This window comes from Cygnus atratus, chromosome 3 (genome assembly GCF_013377495.2).
Source record: "Cygnus atratus isolate AKBS03 ecotype Queensland, Australia chromosome 3, CAtr_DNAZoo_HiC_assembly, whole genome shotgun sequence".
NCBI classification, from domain to species: domain Eukaryota; kingdom Metazoa; phylum Chordata; class Aves; order Anseriformes; family Anatidae; genus Cygnus; species Cygnus atratus.
Genome location: NC_066364.1, coordinates 52,208,007 through 52,231,208, shown reverse-complemented (window position 1 = coordinate 52,231,208; position 23,202 = coordinate 52,208,007). Strand labels below are relative to the sequence as shown.

At 37.8% G+C, this 23,202-nt stretch overlaps 2 protein-coding genes across 4 annotated transcripts in view; one reads left to right on the top strand and one right to left on the bottom strand.

Moving 5' to 3' along the window:
• The window catches only part of KPNA5 (karyopherin subunit alpha 5), a 20,772-nt gene extending 6,268 nt beyond the window's left edge, over nucleotides 1-14,504 (bottom strand). The window contains exons 1-12 of the mRNA XM_035538392.2: nucleotides 14,367-14,504; nucleotides 12,338-12,471; nucleotides 9,734-9,835; nucleotides 9,552-9,651; nucleotides 8,657-8,751; nucleotides 7,833-7,964; nucleotides 6,874-6,962; nucleotides 5,605-5,704; nucleotides 3,851-4,014; nucleotides 2,715-2,793; nucleotides 1,537-1,662; nucleotides 292-419 (exon numbers count right to left, since the gene is read on the bottom strand). Coding sequence (XP_035394285.1) covers nucleotides 292-419; nucleotides 1,537-1,662; nucleotides 2,715-2,793; nucleotides 3,851-4,014; nucleotides 5,605-5,704; nucleotides 6,874-6,962; nucleotides 7,833-7,964; nucleotides 8,657-8,751; nucleotides 9,552-9,651; nucleotides 9,734-9,835; nucleotides 12,338-12,471; nucleotides 14,367-14,370 — 1,253 coding nt within the window. The 5' untranslated portion in view covers nucleotides 14,371-14,504. The remainder of the gene's footprint in view (nucleotides 1-291; nucleotides 420-1,536; nucleotides 1,663-2,714; nucleotides 2,794-3,850; nucleotides 4,015-5,604; nucleotides 5,705-6,873; nucleotides 6,963-7,832; nucleotides 7,965-8,656; nucleotides 8,752-9,551; nucleotides 9,652-9,733; nucleotides 9,836-12,337; nucleotides 12,472-14,366) is intronic.
• Nucleotides 14,505-23,202, top strand: ZUP1 (zinc finger containing ubiquitin peptidase 1). Of its 3 annotated transcripts, XM_050709617.1 has the most exons (10): nucleotides 14,512-14,548; nucleotides 15,102-15,148; nucleotides 16,417-16,533; nucleotides 17,631-17,740; nucleotides 18,528-18,696; nucleotides 19,119-19,307; nucleotides 19,616-19,784; nucleotides 20,485-20,636; nucleotides 20,982-21,202; nucleotides 22,396-23,202. In XM_050709617.1, the coding sequence occupies exons 2-10, from the start codon at nucleotides 15,130-15,132 to the stop codon at nucleotides 22,441-22,443; spliced, it is 1,194 nt and encodes a 397-aa protein (XP_050565574.1). In that variant the 5' UTR covers nucleotides 14,512-14,548; nucleotides 15,102-15,129; the 3' UTR covers nucleotides 22,444-23,202. The 3 variants fall into 3 exon arrangements, with proteins under 3 accessions (XP_035394283.1, XP_050565574.1, XP_035394284.1); XM_035538390.2 differs by lacking the exon at nucleotides 15,102-15,148 and having other exon boundaries at nucleotides 14,505-14,772; XM_035538391.2 differs by lacking the exon at nucleotides 14,512-14,548 and having other exon boundaries at nucleotides 15,023-15,148.

The window sequence follows — 23,202 nt, the reverse complement described above, 5'->3', positions numbered from 1 at the left end:
TAACTGTTGAAATTGTGTCTGACAGCATAATATAAACTCTAGAAAATAACTTCATGAAGGCTTTAGGCAGAATACTCCTGAACCCAAATGGCTTCATTCAATTTATCAATTCTACTGCATATACTCTACTTATCTTTCTGAGCTTCTAGGTGATTGTCAATGTACACAGTTTCAAGAAATTAGTTGTTTCCAGGTTTTTCTTGCTCTTGTTTGTTAGGATTCAATTGCAGAAAAAAAAAGCCTCAGAAAAGGTACTTCGGCAGAAAAAACCAGCAACATACACAATCTTACCTAATCTGTTCAGGGGTTCCTCCTGATGTTGCATTAGTTATGGCCCACGCTGCTTCTTTTCTGGTGCGAAATTCAGCTTTCTGAAGAATTTCAATCAATATTGGAAAAATATTTGCATCTATAACAGCCTAAGAGATGAAATGAGGATGTTTAATAATAATTAATAAAGATTGAGTATACACAGGGCAAGAAGATTAATACCCTCACTACAGAAGTCAGTAATGCCTCTTCATAGCAAAGGAAACATTGTTTTGTTAGAAGGCGCCACACTAACTAGAAATGCTAAACCGAAATTCTACCTATTCTAACATTGCAATTTGTTGATTTCTCTTTGGCGAACAGTTGATGACCTTTTAACTGGACAGACCTGTTGAAAAATCATGTGACATAAGCTCTAAATCTGAGTTTTTGAATTGGAGATCAAGCCTCACTTGATCTCAGCAAAAGTTCACTTTGGCCATTTTATTCAGGTTTGTCATCTCCATAGAAAAGACCATTTCTGTAATTGGAGACTGTATAGCATTTTAACTGACATCAAGAACTAACATTTTCATCTCTAATTCAAGGAGATTAAAAAAAATCATACTGAAATGTACTCCAATTCTGATTTCTCATTTTTGTCAAACAGAACCTTTTTTCCTGAAAATTCCAGACACCTGGAGAAACAGTCAGGATTTCATAGTTAACCACAGGTAATTCAGTACTGATGACATCGTCCAATTTTAGACAAATGCTCAACATTTCCAAATTGGTGGAATTGGTAGAATTGTCCTTTTTGTACAAACTAGTCCAGTGAAGTGTTTCAATTTTTTTGAAAGAAAAATTGCTTAATACTTTAATAACAGGTAGATTACGATGCATAACAAAATTAAAGAGAATACACCATTAGATGATGCACTCACAGGGAAAAACAGCAACTGTTGATAGCAAGTCTAGCACAATATGTTAAGTATCCATTCATTTGCTTTATAAGCATCAACCACATCCCTTTGAGAGAAATGAATCAGTTTATCTAGTATAAATCATGACAGCTGTTTTCAAAGGATTATTTTGTGAAGTTGCCTGTAACTTTAATTCAAAATTAAAAAGAAAACATTTAAAAGTTACACAAAATTATAGACAATTAGGATTAAAACAAATAATATAGTCAATGTGTTAGCTATTCATTTCTCCTTGTGAAAGAAAATTAAGTGAACTGGTAAAATGAAAACAAACCCACCGAAATTACTAATATACAAGCTATACCTGAATCTGAGCTCTATTTCCTGCAGTAATATTAGAAACAGTCCAGCATGCTTCTTTCCGAATAGATTCCTTGGGACTACTAAGCAAGTGCAAGAGACAGGGTAACGCAGAGCAGTTTAGAATCACCTAAAACAATTTGAGAATTGAAAATTGTTTTGTATGTATGTATGTATGTATGTATATATATATATATATGCACATATAAAAAAAATCAACTTATGGGTAACTTCAAAAGAAGCGTATTTTGCAACACATTTACACTACTAAGAAATATGAAAGATAACATCATGCAAATTAAAATGCTCAATACATACTGTAGTGTTTGAATAGACAATCCAATTGTTTAGATATCTTGAAAGAATCTGCCCTCAACTAAGTTAACACCAGAAGAATAAAGACAGGAAGGCTACAATAAGAGCTTAAGACTAGAGTATGAATTTTTACACCACTGAGAACTGTAAATCTAATTTGTTCAGTTGTTCGCTCACTTGTTTTTAAAGCAACAGATATTTTCTATTTAAGTCCTTAGTGAAATCTACTCCGACATTGCTTACAGTAAATTATGTAATTAACTGATTTCATTATTTTCTCCCTACTCCAGTACTACAAGCCTTTTAAGCACAATTTTCTTCAAAACAGGACCTTTGTAATTTTCCTGCATACCTTCAAACTCAATTCCGTTTTTTAAGATTAAAAAATAAACCTTAATGACAACTTGCATCAGTTGGTCTGTCATATAAATAGATATCATTTATCATACATACAAATTCATGGACAAATCAAGTACGAGTACTGCTTACAAAAAATGAGAACTTTGCATTTGAACACTTGAAAAAGGGAATTAGAATAGACAATTGAATCCCAACTAAGGGAAAAAAGTCACTTTCCTTATTAACGGAAATCAGCATTCAATGTTGCATACAGGAATGAAGTAATCTACTACACACAGTGCTGTAACAAACTGTTCATTCTTGCAGTAATTTAATGATTAAAATACCAGTCCAAACTGACTGCCAAATTAACAGCATAGATTTGGACTGAGGTTCCTTCACTGATGCACACAAATAGCTGTATTAGGTGTGTATTTTATTGCAAACTTTTTAAAAAATAATTTATACAAAGATTTGTAACCATTTTTCTTCCTGCTGACTCATTTTTCTTTAATGAACTAGTCTTACCTGTGTTTGGATATCATCTCCAGTAACAATATTTCCAACTGCTCTTAATGCAGGGGATACCACCTTGTAATCATTATGCCTGGAGAGAAATATTGCTTGGTATTACCAAGTGCTGCAGTACAACTTTGGATTTTCAGTGAACGAACATTTACTTCAGGTACTAAATTTTTAGTTATGGAGAAAACAGCATTATTTCATCCTATTTAACCAAGTTTAAGAAATATAAACCAAATGCTGATTCAAAGAAAGGGCATCTCTATGGAACGACATAACAGAGTAATCTATCTGTCCACCAGACTCACTTCACCCAGCTCAAATATTATTGAATACAATACTGGAACCTGCATCATCCACGGAAGGTGTATACTAAAACTTAACAGCCCTCTTTTGGAAGAGAACTTTCCCCTTTTATGTGGATAAGTCAATAACCCTAGAAGCCAGTATCTGAAGCCCCCATTCCCACACTCAAGTATATGGTGTGTGGGGGAAGGAAACCTTTTCAGTTGTCCTAAAGCATCTACACAAGAGAAAGCAATCTCACCCTCTCCTGACAGCTGTACAAATGAGCTTTTCACAGAGAACTGTGCTAAACTGTCAGTGTTGGGAACTACCATCTCTGACCTACTCTGTAGTCCTCATGTGAACACAGGAACCTAGGCTCCCTTTCTAGGAAAATAATGAACCATAAAACAAACATACTGTAACAGTTCAAAAGCAGCACAAGCCTGCCTCTGGACTTTGTGAGTTCAACAACTCTTTCAACTACATCTCCTAGAAAGGTAAGGAAACAAAATATAACATTAAAATACTTGAGCTGAGAAATTTAATTACAATGCAAGCTTCATCTTCAGTTGTCACCTTTCTGTTCTTCCACATAAATGAAATTATGTGGAAGAATTATTTTTTTTCAGAAATATAAAGGACTACTTTAGAGAAAGCATTTTTCATTGTCAATTTCTGGCAAATTTCCAGGAGTCAAGCAACCTAGCAAGCAAGTGAAAAGGTGTCAGACTGAAATCAAGCTCATTATGCCTCATGAAATAAATTCAAACTTGAGGTGAAAAAAACAAAACGTAGTTTGAATTCCTTAATAATAACAGCACTATAGAACAGTTAATGGTGAAGAGGGGACTTACATCAGCAACTCTACCAATCTTCGACACACTCCAGAATCAATAACAGCTTGGATTTTATCATTGGGTCCATCTGAAAGGTAAGAGAGGGCCCAGCAAGCATCTGCTAGTACATCCGGGTCACTGCTAAACAACAGTCTTGATAAAACATTTAAGCAAGGAGCAACCTAGGTTAAAGAAAAATGTTGCAAAATTCAGTGTTTTATATTTTTCATCTTTCAGAGAACATTCTGAAAAGGAATAACTGTGCAAAACTATTTACTGCTAAAGCACATGAGTTCATTAATAAACTAGGACCTAGGTGAAACATATCCTGATTAAATGAGATAACCAAGTCAAACTGGTGGATTGGCTAAGTTTTTATTAAGAGACTACTTACATATATAGATACTACATTAGGTATATAATTGCACAGCTTAAAATAAAACCTATCTGCTTTCACATGTAACTAGATGACCGGGAATTACTGATCCTTTTTAAAATCACTTGTAGAATAGAAATTCACGGTAACAATGTTTTTTGATATAGAAGTAGCAGAGGTTATTTGTAATATCCAGTTTACAGCTGTTTTAACATAAAGAATCTCAGAGTAAAATTAACATTCACTGGAATAAATCAAACAACCTATGGCTAAACTCATTTCAACTGCTAGCTCTGACCCTCATGTCCTCCACACAAACATATAGAGCGAACTAAACCAGACCATCTTACTACCAGCTGAAACCTGACAAGTTTCAGCTGTACAGATGAGGAATCTCACATTCTTTGTAGAACGCAATTCTTTACCTTGCCTTGGTTATACAATTCAGCCTCCTTTGTGTGTCCAGCTGGTGCTATTGAAGTTATTCTTACTAGCTGCTACCTACAGGGTATCTTTTTTCCAACAACATTAAAATGGTTTAAGTAGCAAGAAACCTTGCTTTTTTGCTACTGGAACAAAACACTACTTTCGGATATAAAAATTGGGTAGAGCAATAGTGAGTTGATTAACTGACATCAGAGATCTCCCTTTTTGTTAACCTCTCTCCAAGAATTTTTAAGTAGCAATGACAGTAATCACTATTCCCTAAGTTTCAACACGTTCTCTCCAAATTACCTTTAATGACTATTTAATATTGGCCTAATCTACCATAATATCCAATGTTCGATTCCATCTTTTATTGTCATTAACATTACCAGAAGTTAATTTCATACTCAAAATAAGAAGCTAATGCCCCTACTAATCTTTACATTACTGTCTTTCTAACTGGAGAGAGGTGGAAGTGAAGGGGAGAGCATATCGGCAAATGACCTCTATCATAGTAGTCTGAATTAATTCAATTTTCTGCTCTGTCGACTACAAGAAAAACTTTATTTCTGCAGCATGAACTCACATCTTATTAAACAACCGTAAAATTAATAAAAAAAGTTTCAATTATAACTCACATCCTCTAAAAAGATCTGGAGAAAACACAGCTCAAAGGGGTTTGGTCCTCACTGTATTGCTTGTCCATCATTTCATACCAGTGAACGACTACCTGCATCTGACTAAGTAAAATCTCAGGCTTTTAAAAACTACTTAAAAGCCTGAGATTTTACTTAGGTGCAGGTGTCAAAGTAGATGATTACGTGCAGATACAAGAGACGGACAAGACTGTGTGATCACATTAAAGAGATAAAATCAAGTCTATCTCCAGATCCAAAGATTGTGTCTAACAACATATTACAAGCGTAAATATTCATTTTTCTGATTTCTTGAAATGAGTACTTCATTATACCTTACTGAAGTCTGGAGGTGGATTCTTTCCTCTACAGAGATTTGAGAGAGCCCAGACCGCATTTCTAGTTGTTGTAAGACGATTTGAATTTGTTAACAGTCTGTCAAAGAGATGCAATAATATTAATTAAAAAAAATAAATAAAAAGTCGCTTTTCATTGAAAAAGTTACGTCTTTTTCTCTTCTATTATTACCAACAATGCCTCATAACAGGAAAAAAAAATCCTATTATTGGGTACTAGTTTCAATTTGTTTCTCTTCATAGCTGACATGGTGCAAGTATTCTCTTAGAAGGGACTGAATATTTTGCCTGGACACCTCATTCCTAAATCAAGTATATATGCATATAAAGCAAAGCACTGCTCATATGGTAAATCGTTTAATCTTTTCAGAGAGGGAATCTGGAAACACAATACACCTTCAAGTTAACTTTGATGTTTTCATTCAGAAGATGAAATTAATAATTTTAAAAAGGGTCCATAAAATATTAGAACTTAAAAGATCACCTGAAAAAAAAAACCCTAATGTTTTACTGGTTTTTGCTGAATAGACTGTGGAAGATTCAATACCCGAAAAATCAGGTTCGTTTTCAGATACATACCAAATTGTCTGAAATCTTTAAACCCTTATGTCCTTGAGGAAGATAATTACATTATTTTAAGCTATTTTACAAATGTTTTACAGCAGTTTACTATTTCAAGCAAGAATACATTGAACAGTATTCGTGTTGGGTTAGGTTTTTCCCTGTGATGAAGCTCCTTTACATCCTGTTGTAAGTGCACAGTAAATGCTGGAACAACATTCCTAGTGAAATCTTCTGATGGAACACAGCTCATATAACAACTAGTCTACCCAGCTCATCTCAACAGCCAAATGGACAGCAAGACTGGAGCTTGGAGCTACTGGACAAGAGTAGGGAAGCCAAAGAGGACAGCCTACTGCACAACCAGATGGAATCACTCAAATGTAAGTATGACTTAAACCACCTCCCTCCCAGTCTATATATCCAGAACACTGAATCAGAGCTCCACAAGTCAGAGAAACTTCATACCCGTGATGTAAAACTATTCTTTTTGCAAATATTTGAAAGCTTCTAGCCATGGATGAATTAAAAAAATACACGAAGCTCAGATAATCCAAAACGTTAGGCTCATAGAAATAAAATAAAATAAAATAGAGAAATATTCTCAAGTTAGCAAAAACTTCTAGTCTTTTCAAATAAGGTTTAAGTTTACTATTACCCATATCAGTAACAACTTAAAATACTTACTCCAAGAGGGGTGGTAATATCCCACAGTTTAAAACAAAGTCTCTGCATTCTGCATTATCACCAGCAATGTTACCAAGAGCCCACACTGCCTTAAAAAGTAAAGCATCCAAGTGAGTTTGTACACGCTTGCAAATCATCATTTACACACAATCTAAGTATTTTTACAGCAAATGCTACGGAATCATAAAAGTCAGCAGTATCATTCTGACTATAAAATTTCAGAAGACTACTGATTTATATATGACTTCACGTAAGTTCACAAAAAACGTAAATTATCTACATTTGAAGTTATACTTTCAAGAAAACAAAGTCTTCCATTATGAAAGTACACTGATTTAGATGCTTTTCAATAAAAAAACATATATAAACCCTTTTCAACAGTTACATTTGCTCACTATGCATTCACTGATGTACTAAAACTGGCTCAAAGCTGCACACAATGTTTAAGGAATAATAAAAGTTAAATCACTAACTTTCTCAAATTTTCAAACATTCCAAATCCACACTAAGTAAAAGCCTGTAAATTGCAGCCTCTCTTAAACATAAAGAAAGAAAAACAAACAAACAAGCAAGCAAAAAGAAAAGATTAACAAAGACTGTAAAACAATAAGGCGGAAGGATATAAGAAATTAAGCTGCATGGAAACAGAAAAAATCCACAAGCACTGTTTTCTACTACATTTTTTGTATTTCGGTGTTTTAGATCCTCTCAGCCTATAAATAGCACGAGAGAAGTGAGATGCTTTTCAAAGTATTCGGTAACGTAAAATAAAAAACAGGTTCAAAGGGACTTGAAAGAAACAGGAAAAAAATAGCATGAGGGAAAAAATACACTGAAGGTGAATTCCTACCTTTCTGAAGCCAGATCAGTAGTTAAATGGGACTCAAGACCTCTTTAACCAGACAAAAAAAATCATAAATGAATTTTATAGCTACAAAACACTGAAAGGAAACAGTTACCTGCTCCTGGACATCTTCATGTTCTGAACTAAGCAACTTAATAAAAATTGGAACAGCTCCAGTTTCAATTACGACTTTGGTGTGTAGAAAAGTTCCAGAAGCTATATTTGTCAAAGCCCAAGCTGCTTCAAACTGTTGAATAGCAGAAAGAATACCATCTCAAACAACTCAGCATTAAAAAAAAAATAAATCACTGAAAACAGTTTGACATGAGTTGCAGACATGACTTTTCCAACTTTTTTCCTTTCCACTGAAAGGCAGTTATTACTATTATGGTAGTTTCCACAGAAGAAAATAATCTCTATTGACTGGTACAAATTCCTTTTGTTTATGCTACATACAGTTGAATTAATTGTTCTAATATCAATGAGCACAAGGCCTAAGTGCCATTTAGTTGGCTACCAAAAATAGGCAATTACTAGTTACTCCTATCACACGTTATTTATTTTTCTTCTAAGAGTTTAGCTTTTTGGTCTCATGTATTTTTACAGCTGAAATTTCATGAAAGAAAAGGTACTACACTACACCCAACACAGAACAAAACAGATTCCTCTCACACATCAACGCTGATGCTCTCAATACACCGCTGTCTTGAACAAAGACTGTTTTCCACATTCAAGAATTTGACCAGCTGAATACATCACCCTAAATACTACTGTGAAATTCCCAAGAGTTGGGCCACAATTTCAGTGGCATTAATTAAACTTCAGACAACTAAACCTCACAGCTTGGATATATAAAAATAATTTAGTTATGCTTTCCAAAACTCTTCTGGGTGTTTCTAATCCCATTCCAAACCGTAAATTAGTACCAGCCAAACTCACCTGCAGTGTGTAATTCTCATTCCTCTCTAGAAACTTCACAAATCTCTGTACTACTCCTGGTTTTTGGATGACTTCATCTATGGGTGGATTAGGTTCTAGATGACAAAAACAAACATATTTGAGTAAGTCTAATGAAAGAGACCACATACATTACTTTTTCGGTACAACACAAAGCAAGAATATGATTCTCAGGAAGTTCTTACCATAAATGTTTAGCAATCATTTTAATCTCAAAAGAAGGAACTAAATTTTTGGCTTCAGAAGACTGCTGGATCATCTCCATAAAGTGCTATAATTCAGTAAACACCCTATTGTGTATAATAATAGTAGCACACACAATTACTCATTGGCATGTTAGTAGCTTGTTACAACACTGTTTCTTCAATCAGGAACTCAGATCAGCAGAACAGTTACTGTTACATACTACTTCATATGAACAAACCTACCCTTGTACAGCAGACTGTACAAATAACAGCATTAAAGGCTGCTGGTCTATTCAATGTCGTACATTTCAAGAACAACAAAATTACCATTGCTCTTTGACAGCCCATATCACTTTTACCCCCTCAAATACAGAACTAGAACCAGAAATTCAATCACTGAGACAAGCACTCTAAGTAATGTTAGTGAGCAGTTAGTTACTGCCCTGGACACTTTAATCAAAACATCCTTGCTTTTGTCACTTTGCCTGAAAAATTTAACATTAGAATAATGAAGCTTCTTGTATTTAGCCATTATGTTTGAATGGATTTGTTACTGTTTTGCTATAAACTACACTAAAATAGTTTGCTGAAGCTTCAGAAGAGAAACAAAACCACGTTAACTGACTCTATATGACTAAAATTCATAATAACAACATAGAAACAAACAAACAAACAAAGCAATGTTTACATACCTTTAGATAGCAATTTTCTGAATTTCTGAGTTGCTGTGAGTTGCTGATCAGGATCATCTGAGAAAATCATCTGCACCATATCTACTGTAATAACTTCTTCCTAGAAATGAAAGGAGGACTCCTTAGGCCTAGTACTAAACACATGAACTGCTAATATTCTAAACGTATTCTAGAGCAATTACCTCTGGAATAGGTACAGTAGAACTGACATCAGGATCCTGAATTGGACTTTCTACCATAGATTCTTCATTTCCCGGGAGAGAAACATTTCGACGTTTAAACAACTAAACAAAGAAAAAAAAATGTTGAGAATGTATCATAACTTAGCATAGAAAGGGTACTGATGACATACTTAAAAAAAAATGTATTCACCAATACTAGTCAGTGTTTCAACTACTCACCTTCCTACTCATCCATTCAAATGGATAAGTACAGTAATGTTTGAAGAACATAAAGGAGAAAAACACTAGTATACATAAACAGCACTGTAACCCTCCAGGGAAACCCTCAGAAACTAAAGTTCTTTTTTCATTAGAAAAGATCTATAAATGTCTCAAATGTAAGAAAAAGAACCATAGAATATCCCAAGTTGGAAGGGACCCACAAGGATCATCGAGTCCAACTCCTGGTGGACATAGGTCTACCCCAAAACTCAGACCATATGACTAAGAGCATAGTGCAAATGCGACAGGCAAGATACAGGTCTTCCATTGTTTTATCCCTCATAAATCAATCAGCATTTATATTTAAGCAGAAAACAGTATTCCAAAAGCTACTTAGTTCATAGGCTGAAATCATCATCACAGAGCCAAAGTCCGTGTTTCACCACACTGCATTCCCCCTTTAACAGAAAGTCTAAAATCTATGTACCTATGTACCTACACCTAGTATACAGTTTTAGAAAAAATAAAACAAACGCTTTTAATATAGTTGGAGGAAAACGTAGTGTAGTTTCAAGGTGAACTTTCGCATTATGTAACCTTAAATGTTTTCTGTGTCCAAAAATCACTTTGGCTTCATGAACTGACTATGCTTAAAATACATACCTGCACTGTAGTATTTAACAGGCTATACTTAACGAATGCCTCATCATTTTCTGGCATGCAAACATAGCATTCATTGCCCTGTTTTCTTCCAGAAACCTGTTTACTATTTTGTTTAATCTTGAATCCACTACTACACTTATAGTCTATAATAATCAACAATTCTAAGAATATGATGTTGGTATCCTTAAAAATAAACATGAGAATCTCAGTCCATGGAGTGTCTCAGATTTCACCTCTAGGCACAATAATGAAACCTCCTAAGTTCTGAAGAACATTTTGTCCTCAAAGTTGTCTACAGATACCTACATTTCAGCTGTCACATACGCCCAAAATTGAATAAGCAGCTCCACATTTACATCTAGCCATACAAACAGGAACCTAAAACAAAGCATTATCTCCCTCATTCAACACGTTTCTGGATTGGGCACTAACCTAGGCACTAAACAACTGCAGAATCCTGGACACAAACAAGTTTTAATTACATTTAAATCCACAAATGGAAGAAGAAGCAATATTCCTCTTTTAGAAGACCACCTGTTCTTTCTAACATTCAGCAATGACAAGCAAGATCTTGCTTGAAACAAACTTTTTTTTGTTTAGGAACATGGCTTATCTACAATTTATAACTTTTACTGGAACAAAACAGTCTCATTTTCCTGCATAAACTTGTTTCCAACAGCGCAAAAACTGCTGACAACACTAGTCTAACGATTAAGATTAAAGTATTCTCACTGTTACAAAAGCCAGCATGGGAAACAACCCCTTTATATATATATATATATATATTTATATTTATATTTATATATATATATATATATATATTTATATTTATATATATATATATGAAATTTAACTATGGAGTATTTATTACAAAATACACAAAACTTTCACCAGAAACTGCAATTCGGATGAATTCATTCACAGGTAAATACTCCAGTAGGGTACTACTTCCTTCTCTTACCTTTCTGACCCAACTACTATAAATTCTTTTTCCATGCAGTAGCACCACTCTCCCAGGAGAAAGGTAAGCATTCCCACCTCAGAGGAGACTACAGATCAGTGCCTGGGACACTCTCTAGGTGGTGGGAGACAAGAGTCAGCCACTTCAGTCCAAGCAGAAAAACAAACTGTATTCCTTACTTTCCAGGCAATGAACTACTAAACATTTCAGAAAAGTAACTACCACCAACCATGACATTATACAATGCTCCATGTACTCGGATCACTAACAATTCAGTTCAGACAACTGCAAATATTAAAAAAAAAAAAAAAAAAAGTCCAGAGATCGCTATTTGTTGGCCACTTTGCCAGGCTACTGCATAAAAACTCTTGAGCAACCTGAAGTACAGATTCAAAGATGAAAGCTCCTCTCGCCCCTACTTAGAGTCTGCACCTTTGGTCCAAACTCTACAAGAGAATGCAGATTTTCTGATCCTTATTAGATATAAGGGTATCTTTCAGCCCGGTCCTACATGTTTAAACCTAGACTAGAGATTAAATTTAAGACACAGGTATCTCCTTGTATGCCCTTGTGACTTAAAAGGGCCTCTGCTCACTGTTTTTGCTTTATCATCTTACTGAGATGTGCCTGGTGCTCCCCAAAACTGCACAGAAAACAGACATTTAACCTGGTGCTCTGGATTCTACTTCACAGGAGGCAGGCATCTAGTCAAGTCCTTTCACATACTTGAACTTAACTTCACAAGCACTTAAGAGTCAACAGCTCATCAAGGTGCTTACCTGTTCTTCCCTTTTCTGTTTCCGAAGCTGGATTCCTTCCTCTTCTCTTCGTCTGCGCATTTCTTGAGGATTAAGTGCATTATTCTTGTAGCTTTTCATTCTGAAGTTATCCTTCCCCGGGCTTGACATGTTGTCTATTAAAAAGAAAGAATTACTTCAAAAGGACAAACCTTGAAAAGCAAATCTGCCATCTCCTGTGCTAAAAATGTATCTAAAGCAACACCTATATGTACACCTGTAGCTGTTGGCAATATCCAGTTCATCAACAAAAATCTCCAAGAGAGAAATCAGGGAAAAATCTTTGCCTAAACAGTCTCTAAACTGCAGATTAATTTGCAGGTCATCTCAGCAATCAGACGCTTCATTAAAGGGCATAAACTACTGCAAGATGAAGTTACTGATCTTTTGAGCAAACTGAGACAATAAAAACAAAAACACTATGTTGCTAAATTTTGACCTAAGTTTGAAGGAACCATTGTCTTCCACTGTCAGCAAGTACAAGAACTTGCTTTCCCCTCTCAGAAAGTAGACAGCAAGTGTATTCAAAAATAAGGACAAATCCTTGAAGAAAACCTGCAGTAATTACTGCTTCATTTAACATCCCACTGCACTGCTTCTTTTTTTTTTTAAATGCCAATTGCACAAACACAAAGGTTATGCTAAGTCTCCTTTTAACCTGTATACAGAAAAAAACTCTACAGAAAAAGGGGGGGGGGGGGTGTCAGTAGCACCCAGATAGGCATACCCTTTTCAATTTTAAGTGAAAAAAAAAAATACTGACTCATTTTAATTAACAGCTCTTTTGATGTATAAAGAGGATTGGAATCTGCCCATCATTTCAGACATATCAGTTGTGGAAAGATAAAAGTAACACAACATGATTCTGTCACTGAGATGATCAAACTGACTGAAAAAAAGGTTGTTAATAGCCCAGTGCTAATTTTCAAAGCTAGAACTGTAGCCTTCATCTGAGAAATAATTAACTGTCAAAAATATGATTCAAGACTCCAAGCAAACTCAGTCTTATGAAATTCTTTCACAACAAGACAACATGCATAAGAATATCTTAACTACACTTCTAGAGATGTGCCACACGTCTCTGTCAACTTCCACGATGATATTTGTTTTTTTATCTTTAATAGCAGCAGTAACAAGGACTGCTGAGTAATAAACACAGGCTGCAAGAGGAGAACAGACCACAGACCTTGGTGGGCATCAACGTGACACCCAAGGACTCGGCAGCCTGCTTCGCCCAAACAAGAAACCTGGCAACTGCTGATGTCTCTGGACCATGATGCTAAGCAAGACGCTGTTTAAAATAATTTTATTGTAATTGTTGTGCAACTTTTGCGTTACAAATTTAGCAAGAAAAACACTTTTCCAGCAACTCTACTGGCTTTGAATGTCAGAACCTTCTTACATATTCACACCTTGCTGATTTGGTTGGGTTGGTAAACCTGTCAGGCCGAGCAACGAACCAAAAAAGAGAAGAATGTACCAAAAGCAACCCAATATAGTTCAGCAGCTCCGTAAGGGTTACAAAAGCACAACTAGGAGGCAGCTCCCACCAAAACTGCTCTCAGCAAGGAAAAGCTGGCGATGTTATGGCTTCGCCCCTATGCTCCGCGAGGATTTTAGCAGAGGAACGAGAAGGACAGACAGACAGGCGGTCCTTGATTTACTCTGGTTTCAGGAGCACTGCACCGAGGAGGAAGCCTGCGCCTGTGCTCCGCAGAACTGCGCCTCACTCAGCACGGGACCCCCTGCGGCCGCACCCCGCGCCTCGCCCACCTGTTGTGCGCGGCCAGCACCGCCCCGTTACCGGCCCTTCCCTCCCGGCCGAGCCCAGGCTCGCTCAGCCCCGCTGCCCTCTCCCCTCCCAGCGCTGCCGCCCCCCTTCGCAGCGGCCTCCGGGTCCCGCAGCGGCAGGACGCCCGCCCTGGGGCGGGGGAGCACAGCGGCTACCGAAGCCCTTCACCCCCCGTGAGGCGTGCAGGGGGCCGGGGACCCCCTGACCGGGGTCACTCACCCATCGAGGCGCAGCCCCCCGGCGTCCGCCGCCGCCCCCGAGGCGAGAAACGGCGCCCGGCTCCCGGCGTAAGATGGCGGCCGCCGCCCCGCCGCTCACCGCCCCGCCCGGGGGCGGGCCCCGCCGCTCCCAGCAGGCTCTGCGCGGCGGCGGCGGCGGAGGAGGCGGGCTTGGCTGCCCCGGTGGGGAACGGCAGTCCTCGGCAGGGCGGGAGGCTGTGAGGCGGTGGCCGCCATGTTGGTGTGCGACGGGTGCGGGCGGGCGCTGCCCTGCGAGGCGGCGCGGCGGCACCCCCGCTGCCCGCCCTGCCAGGGGCTCCGGCGGCACGCGGCGGCGGCCCGGCCTGAGGCGGCGGGGAAGGAGCCGGGAGCGCACGGGTGGAGGCTGCTGGGCGCCCCCGGTGCGGGTGAGCGGTGGTGGGGGCTGAGGGGGTCCCGGAGAGGGAGGTGGCTGGGGAAGGGCAGGGGGCGGGGGCCGTGGGGTCGTGAGGGTTGGGCACCGCCCCCGAAACCGGCTGGGTGCTGGGGTGCCTACAGCGCTTGTCAGGGGAAAGCAGTTTTCAGCTTAAGGTTGAGATTTTGGAAAGATCCAGCACTGAAATATTCAGGAATACCAGACGTTGATTGGGAGACTGCAAGGGTGCTGTTGAGGTTAAAGTCAGCACGGGGAAAATCTGTTATTTATGTTATTTACCTTAAGCATTGTTAACGTTTTCTTCGGACCTGCTGTCCAAAGGTGCTGTAGCTATCTGAGAAACTTGGTGATGACATCTCAGCTCCTGGGTAATTCCCTTCAAAGTATGCCATTCCTCTTGTAACAAGCTATGCTGACACGACAAGCGTGGTGTTAAGGATGCAAAATGTGACAGCATAACCAAACACACAGTATATTCTGCCTTAAAAAAAAAAAAAATGTTAGCATTAAGAAATATATTATTATATTATTATTACTATATATTATTCCTGTTGGTGTAAATAATGCAGACTTTGAATAAATTAGTTGCCTACATGCTAACTTCTCTTTTCAAAATGTCTGTATTAAGGGTATGTTTTTTTTTTTTTAATGTACATAATGTATTTGTATAGGTTCCTGAAATGCTTGTAGTGTTACGCAAAATGTTACAGGTGAGCTCAGGTTATTGTAATACCAAATTCCCTTCTAGCCAGTCACGAGCTTTTAGCTTGGGCAAATGCTTTCCAGAACCAGTTAACATAAGCATATTACATCCTGTGTTTTGTGAATTTAAGTGGAAGTGAATCTTGGTGACTCAAAAAGAGAGCACTGAAGATGGAGTTGGCTTTGTCTCAGTGCTGACCAGTGACAGACAGGATGGCAGGCTGTGGGTGAAATACAGGAAATACCATTTAAACTCAGTAACACTTTTTACTGTGAGAGTGGTCAGTCACTGGAATAAGTTGTCCAACAATGTTGTGATGTTTCTGTTATTGAAGTTATTTGAAAAGTGACTGGAAAAGGCCCTGAGTACCTGAACCTGTTTGACTTGACCCTGATTTGAGGGACTAAATGATCTCCAGAAGTTCTTTTGAACCTTAACTGTTCGATGGTATTCTTCAATAATAATACTAAAACTGCAGAAGGAATATTTGTTTGAGGAAACTTAGGAAGATTAACAAAGAATTAAAGCATTATTTTTTTATTCTGACCACCAACTGCTGCGTTATCATACAAACATTAAATTTTTGTAAGCAAATATTCTTCCTTCAGCAGCACAGATCTTTTTATTAAAGATTTGACAGTTGTAACTTCTTAATGAAAATATTATAAAGATTGTGGTAAGTTAAATGGAATAAAACTTGATTAATAGAAGGAAAATATGTTTTCAGACTTGCCAGGAGTTGCTAAATGGTTAAGAATAATAGCTGTTTAGTATATGCTGCCTTTCTGTGAGGAATATCAATGGCAACATAAAATTTGTTACTGTATGTTTATTTTAGACCATATATATCAATTAGGGGGTGATTCTCTCTCAAAAAGAAAACCACGCAAAAACAGGAATTGCATTAAGCAAGAAACTGCATTTCTTTTTTAGACACTGGAAATGGTGAACAGCTATACGAATGTCCCATATGCAGTCTTACCTGTACAAACCTTCAGTTTCTTGAAGAACACGTGGATTTACACCTAGAGGAACATAGCTTTTCAGAAGGTATGTGAAAGGATACAAGCTTGATAATCTTTGAAAGCATTTACAGCATTTGCATGTTGCAGTATAGAATCTCATACAAAATGCAGACTAAGCATTTCTTAAAAAGGGAACGGAATATATCAATAATGAAATTTATACTAAGTATTATTGCTTGCCCAAATGCTCTACACATGCAGAAAAATATGTCTATCCATGCTTGTTAAGTAAATTCACTAAGTGTTAGACAAAACTAAAACTTAGAGTGGAAAATGTGTAAAAGATAGCTGTATTATATATATATTTTCCTAGCTCTGTAGGAGGATTATGTACATATTGCCCAGAGAAGTTGTGGATGCCCCGTCCCTGAAAAGTGTTCAAGGCCTGGTTGGATGGGGCTTTGGGCAACCTGGTCTGGTGGGAGACATCCCTGCCCATGGCAGGGGGTTGGAATTAGATGGTCTTTAAGGTCCCTTCCAACCCAAACCATTCTGCGATCCTATGATACAGGGTTTAGAGTGGCAAATACCCATGTAAAGAGTTTAAAATCTATACCTTTTGAAAACGTCTTTTTCTCAATTCTTTACTCCAAATGTTCATGCTGATTCAGTAGTCATAGTGATAAGGTAAAGGAATCAAAATAAGTTTGCCTTATTTGCATGGCTAATAATAACCTAGAGATTCCTTATCCAGTCCTCTGAACCTGTTTCTTTTTGTCACTGCATTATGAGGTTGCTAACAGTGATCCTAGAAGCTAATAGGTCTGTGATATTCAAGAAACTAGGATTTCTTGCTAATAATTAAGTGAAACATAGTAAACAAAAGAGGTTTTCCTAATAGTAGAGGTATTACTTGGACTATTTGCCAAGCAACAGCTCCTGTGACTCTGCATAAATTTTGTGGAAATCAGGAGTCTGAGTCTTAGTAGACTGAATGCTGTCAGTCCTGTTTAGTACTCCTTGCTAATAGCTCAGTACACTGTGGGATCCCTCTCTGAAAAGTAGTGCCTAGTTGGCCTTGTTTATGTCTGCTTAGAAAAGAATCTTTGGATAAATGACCCATCAAAGCATTGTTAACTTCCTGATCAAGTCCTCTGTTCTTGGATTGCTACTCCTGAATAGGTGGAAACATGAGAGATCTAGAACTGGCTCAACAGCTCCAAAATGAGGAAGATAAACAGCAGAGACTGGAAGAAGAGAGGCGAGAGAAGGAAGAATTTAAAAAGCTACAGGTACCGTAACATTTCTAAATGGCAAAATTTTGAAGAGGTGTGCCATTAGAAGCTGATCATATTGAATCTGTTATGTTTTGTTTCCTGGATTAAATGAAAATAAGAATGGCATTACTAGGTCACACCTGTGCAGTCAGGCAGGCTGTGCTGAAGTGTTGGTGCAGGAGTGGCTTGCAGGCAAATGCAAATTCTCAGCAACCCTGATCTTGGAACTGGTGTGGGGCATGCCTACCTTGAGCTCCTTGACTGTACTGCTACCCTGGGGCAGGTGCTACCTGTGTGTGCTGCACTGCTCTCACCAGGCACCCTGCCGCCCCATACTGCACCCCACCCAGCTCTAGTGCTCTGCCTTTCAGCACAGCCTGGAGTATATTACCTGGCAGAATACCTGGGGCCTTGAGCATCCTGACTGTCCTCTTTCTGGACACCATCATTTGCTTCAGTGACTACCCCACCACAAGCTTCCCTCTGTCTCCTACCTGACAGCACTGATAGCATTGGTTTCCGCACTTGCTACCTCCTGGTAATTGACTGCCTCTGCCAATGGCTGTCAGCTCAAGGGGGAGCAGAGAGATGTGCCTGCTCTTCCAGGTATGGCTGTCCTAATTCTGCATTTCTATTCAGGAGTGAAGCTTGGCCTTCAGCTCTAAGAGGTCGTAAATCTGAAGATTTTGTGTCTCACTGTTCACTATTTTTCATTGTTACTGATTGTGCATGCAGCCTCTTACATCATTAAACATGAATTTTTAAAATGTGATTTTAATCATGCACATTCTATCCCTAACAGAGACAGTATGGCTTGGGTAGTTCTGGAGGCTACAAGCAGCAATTCCTAAAGAACATGGAAAGGGAGGTTGATAGAGGAAGGATGCAGCCTTTCGAATATCACAAGAGAAAAGCTGACATGATGGAAAGTTTGGCTGTTGGTATAGATGATGGGAAAACAAAAACCTCGGGTACGAATGCATTTCAGCAACTAAGCATATAGCTTTTAGTCATAGCTTTTGATGACCAAAGCAGTTTTTAACTAAGTATTTCATTACTTAGGATTAGAATTAGGATGCAAATAATATTAATCTGTGACAACTTTGTTTAATAATTAAATTTAAGTTTGACGTATTTTTAATCCTTTATCGAACCTGAAGACTTGTGGAACCTTGGAAGCAAGTTAAGAGCCCAAATGCAGTATGTATCAGAAATTGAAAATCTCTTACTGCATGAGGGTTGTCTTTGCTTACTACTTTAGTACCTTTTGCTTCCTAACCTAGTTCAGCTGTTAAAATTCATAGCTGCTTTTTGTATTGTGTTTCAGTTAGTTGTAATCTGTTTCCAGCAAACTAATTTTTTTTACAGATAAACTTTATATTTGTTCTTCTAGGAGTAATTGAAGCATTGTGCAAGTACTATCAGAACGAAAACAAAGATGTGAGACGTGTTTGGCTTTCAGCAGGAGTAGATCACTTCCACTCATCTTTGGGTGACAAAGGCTGGGGTTGTGGTTACAGGAATTTCCAAATGCTCCTTTCCTCACTGCTGCAAAACAGCTTGTATAATGACTGCTTGAGAGGTATTAATCAAAATCCTGCCTACCTGTTTTGCACGTCTTCAATGACAACCTATTGATCCATGTTTTCCTTTTTCATTTATACAGCAAGGCTTACTAGTGTCAATGATACCCCTATAACACTAGACCATACTGTGAAAAGAGTCAAAGGCATGACTATTGGCAAGGCATTATGTGGCTGAAGCTTAACCTTTGGGTTTTTTGGGGGGTGTATCTTTGTAACGTCGATTAGCTCTTATGAAAGAGGCTGGATGGTTTTGATAGACTATTTCAGTAACTGTTGCTACAGTTCAAAAGCTTTTCTGTTTCAGACACTGCGCTAATTCCTAGTATACCGAAGATTCAGTCCATGATTGAAGATGCCTGGAAAGAAGGCTTTGATCCTCATGGGGCATCTCACTTCAACAACCGATTACGTGGTTCCAAGGCATGGATAGGAGCATGTGAAATTTATTCACTGTTAACCAGTCTCAGGATAAAGTAAGTATTACTTTTTCTGATGTTGTTTTTAAGTGATAATTAAGCGTGTGTCTTTTAAGGGTCAGAATTAAGTTAAGAATTAAACTATTAAGCAGAAGCCATCGTAGTGGCTTTATATTTAAACTGCCTATAAGTAGGTAAGATTTAGTGCAGTGTGAAGTTGTGTAACTACTTATGCAGATACATAAATTGAGTAACTGTTTTGGTCATTGAGACCTGGTGAGGAATTGTGCCACATAGGCATAAAATTAGATATTGATTAAAAGCTTACTTTCGCTCCAAGTTTAGTGTCAAGAAGAATCTGAATTTCAGCTAGTCACTTTGTGTGTTTAGAGTTCTTAATTTGGCTCTGTGATGTAATTCTACAAAAATCAAATGTTTTAATTCTGGCAAACTTCATAAGCTCATTAGGCAAACAGAGTAGAGTATTTCTTTGCCACAGAGTAAATACTGTGGTCTTGAACAGTACATACTGCGTTGCTTTGTACTTATGTATCTTGTATGTCTGTATTTAATTAAAAAAAAAATAAAATAGTGACAATGACCACTTGATACCTGCAATTGCTATTGTTCACAGAACATTCGTGGTGCAGGAGGAAGGGACTGAAGTGGAAAAAAAGGGGCTGAAGTGTTAAAACAAAAACAACAAAAAACCAACCTGCTTCAAATTTATGTTGCTTTTATTTTAAATGTTTTATAGGTGTCAAATTATTGACTTTCACAAACCGACTGGTCCCATGGGTACACACCCTCGTTTGTTTGAGTGGGTTTTGCGTTACTATTCTACAGATAATGAAGGTGGTACAAAGGTAGTGTGTACTTCCAGACCGCCTATCTACTTGCAGCATCAAGGTCAGCATCACAATATGCTGGTTTCTTACTATTCTCTATCTTCATCTATATGTGCTGCAATTCAGAGCAGCGTCGTACATTCCTTCTTCATTCAATTGAAGGCCTAGCTTTATTTACTGTTAAACTTCTAGTAAGTAAATGTAACATTAAAAAGCTTCTATTTTTACTGATGGAAAAGCTGGGTGTGAGCAGGATCTCAGCGTTTTGACGTCTGCTCTATACTTATAATTACCTTATTAAATTTCGAGTAATATGTTCCTTGATTTGAAAATAAGTAGTATGCTACAAACAAGGAAACTGGATTTTATGTGTGTCTTAAATACTGAAAATCTGTTTTGAAATTAGGTCACAGTCGTACTGTTGTTGGAATAGAAGAGAAGAAAAATAAAACCTTATGTTTACTACTGTTTGACCCGGGATGTCCTTCTCAAGAAATGCAGAAACTCTTGAAACAAAGCACAGATGGTACTGGTCTCAAACTACTTCGGAGATTTGTGGGTGGCTTAAAAGAAAAGCAGTACCAGATAGTTGCTGTAGATGGCATCCTCACATTGGAAGAGAAAACTGTAAGTATTTCAGGAAATAGTTTTTGTAAGAAAATGTACAAGAATCTGCATCTCCTCTTTCAGACTCAAATGTGTGTGTGTGGTCTCATGGTGATTTTTTTTCACCTATTCAGTTTCCCCATTCTTCTTCTCCACTACTTTCTGCATATTCTCCATTAACTGAGTAATCATTAGGATATCCAGAACAGAACAGTTTTGCATGTAAATGGGTGCTACCTTGATATAACTGACAGCTTATAAATCTCTTATGAAGCTTGCAGCTGGTTGCATATGTAAATTAGGCATTTTTTTCCATTTTCTTACAGTATTCTAAATAGCTTATCATAGGCATATAAGGTATGTACAGAACATTCATAGTACAAAAATACATTCAGGGTGTTTTTATTTCAACTTTGTAAAGCTGTGTGACATCTATCAGCATTTGATAATTGAAGAAAAAGGCACACGGATACTGAAGCCTAACCACTTAATGTCTTTTCATCTTGGGTACTAGAACTAGTACTTTTTGCTTTCTAAGAGTAGTTAGAATGTAAAGTATTCAACATGCAGCTCTGATTACCTTAATATGTTCAAGTTGTCAGCATTTTTTATAAATCCTGTCCAGATGATTCACATAGGGCATTATAAGTTCTTTGGACCTTAAAGTTCTTTCAGCTGAATGTCAGATGTAATTTTTTCGTAAGTTTTCACTTTCCTGCATTAACAAATTGATTTGCTGGAGCCATGTTCTGACTCTGTGGTGTCTTATGAGTGCTATTCAGCATCTTCAAACTTCAGGACAGACTTTTTGTGTATAAATTATGAAATAACTGTTGTCTGAGTCACCTGCTGAAGTGTCTTTAACAGCTGTATATTGAAATGAGACATTATCTAAGTGCTTCCTGTCCCTGAACACGTCAGAAATAGCAGCAAGACACACACTATTTCTTACCCTTACTGGCAAAAGCATTAGAATTTCAGGTCACTGTAATTAAGGAAGTGTGTCTTGTAGGGTTGGGGGGGGGGTTTCTTCTTTCCAAAGGTTTGATTTAAATTTTAAAATTGCAATTGTTTTGAGTTTTATCTAGAAAGATCACATTTAAGATGAAATATAACCCCTTATACTTTAGTAAGCTTTTCAAATTAATGGTTTAAAATGGTGTAATAGTTCATTCTCTCTCCTTTCTCACTCCCCTACCCACACTTTTTTTTAGGCTCGCTGCCATGCTTCTTGGGTCTTAACAGCAGAGAAGATTCCTTAAAAGATGGCTTTACTATCTCCTTCTGGAATCTGTTGGGTGTGAAACATTAAACGGATGGACTGTGACCCTAACTTAACATTTTCTAGACTTAAATTATGCCTTGAACTAAGTTTCAGGGGCCCTGGAAAAGCACAACACTGGCGTTAACCTGTAGTTTTGATCTTCAGTCAAAACACGTCTGTCCAGATGAATCTGTAACTCTTCAGTTTTAGTTCTTACCTTAGTAGAAAATTGGGTATTTTCTTAGTTGCTTAAATTGCAAATTAATACCCACTTTCCTGAACCAAACTATTTACCATAGTTAACTGTCAATAAGTAGTGGGTAAACATACTGTGAAACTACTTTTTTTTGGAGTGCCTGTTGAAATTTACCTCTGTAAATATATTTATACCACCTCTATGGCTAATGCTCTATCTCTTATAAAATTTGATCAAATATCACATCTTCTGCAACTTCTCCTGCAACTACTTGCAAAGTACAGAGACAGTTCAGTGATTTCACGTGGCATGGTTTGTTCCACCAGGGATTAATTTGCTACTGCACTTCTTTTTAATTAGCTGGCTTCTCTACATGCGCCACCTGTAAACACAAATGTGCTTATGAGGTGGGTCAGTGTTAGTGTGGGGCATGAGATCGAAGACAGTGGTGTCCAAAGGGTGGTGTGTGTGTTCCAGGGGTGTGCGCAAGACAAACCGCGGGGGCGTGGAAAGAAAATATTTTTTGTACTATGAATAAATGAAATATTTATTTTTAAAAAA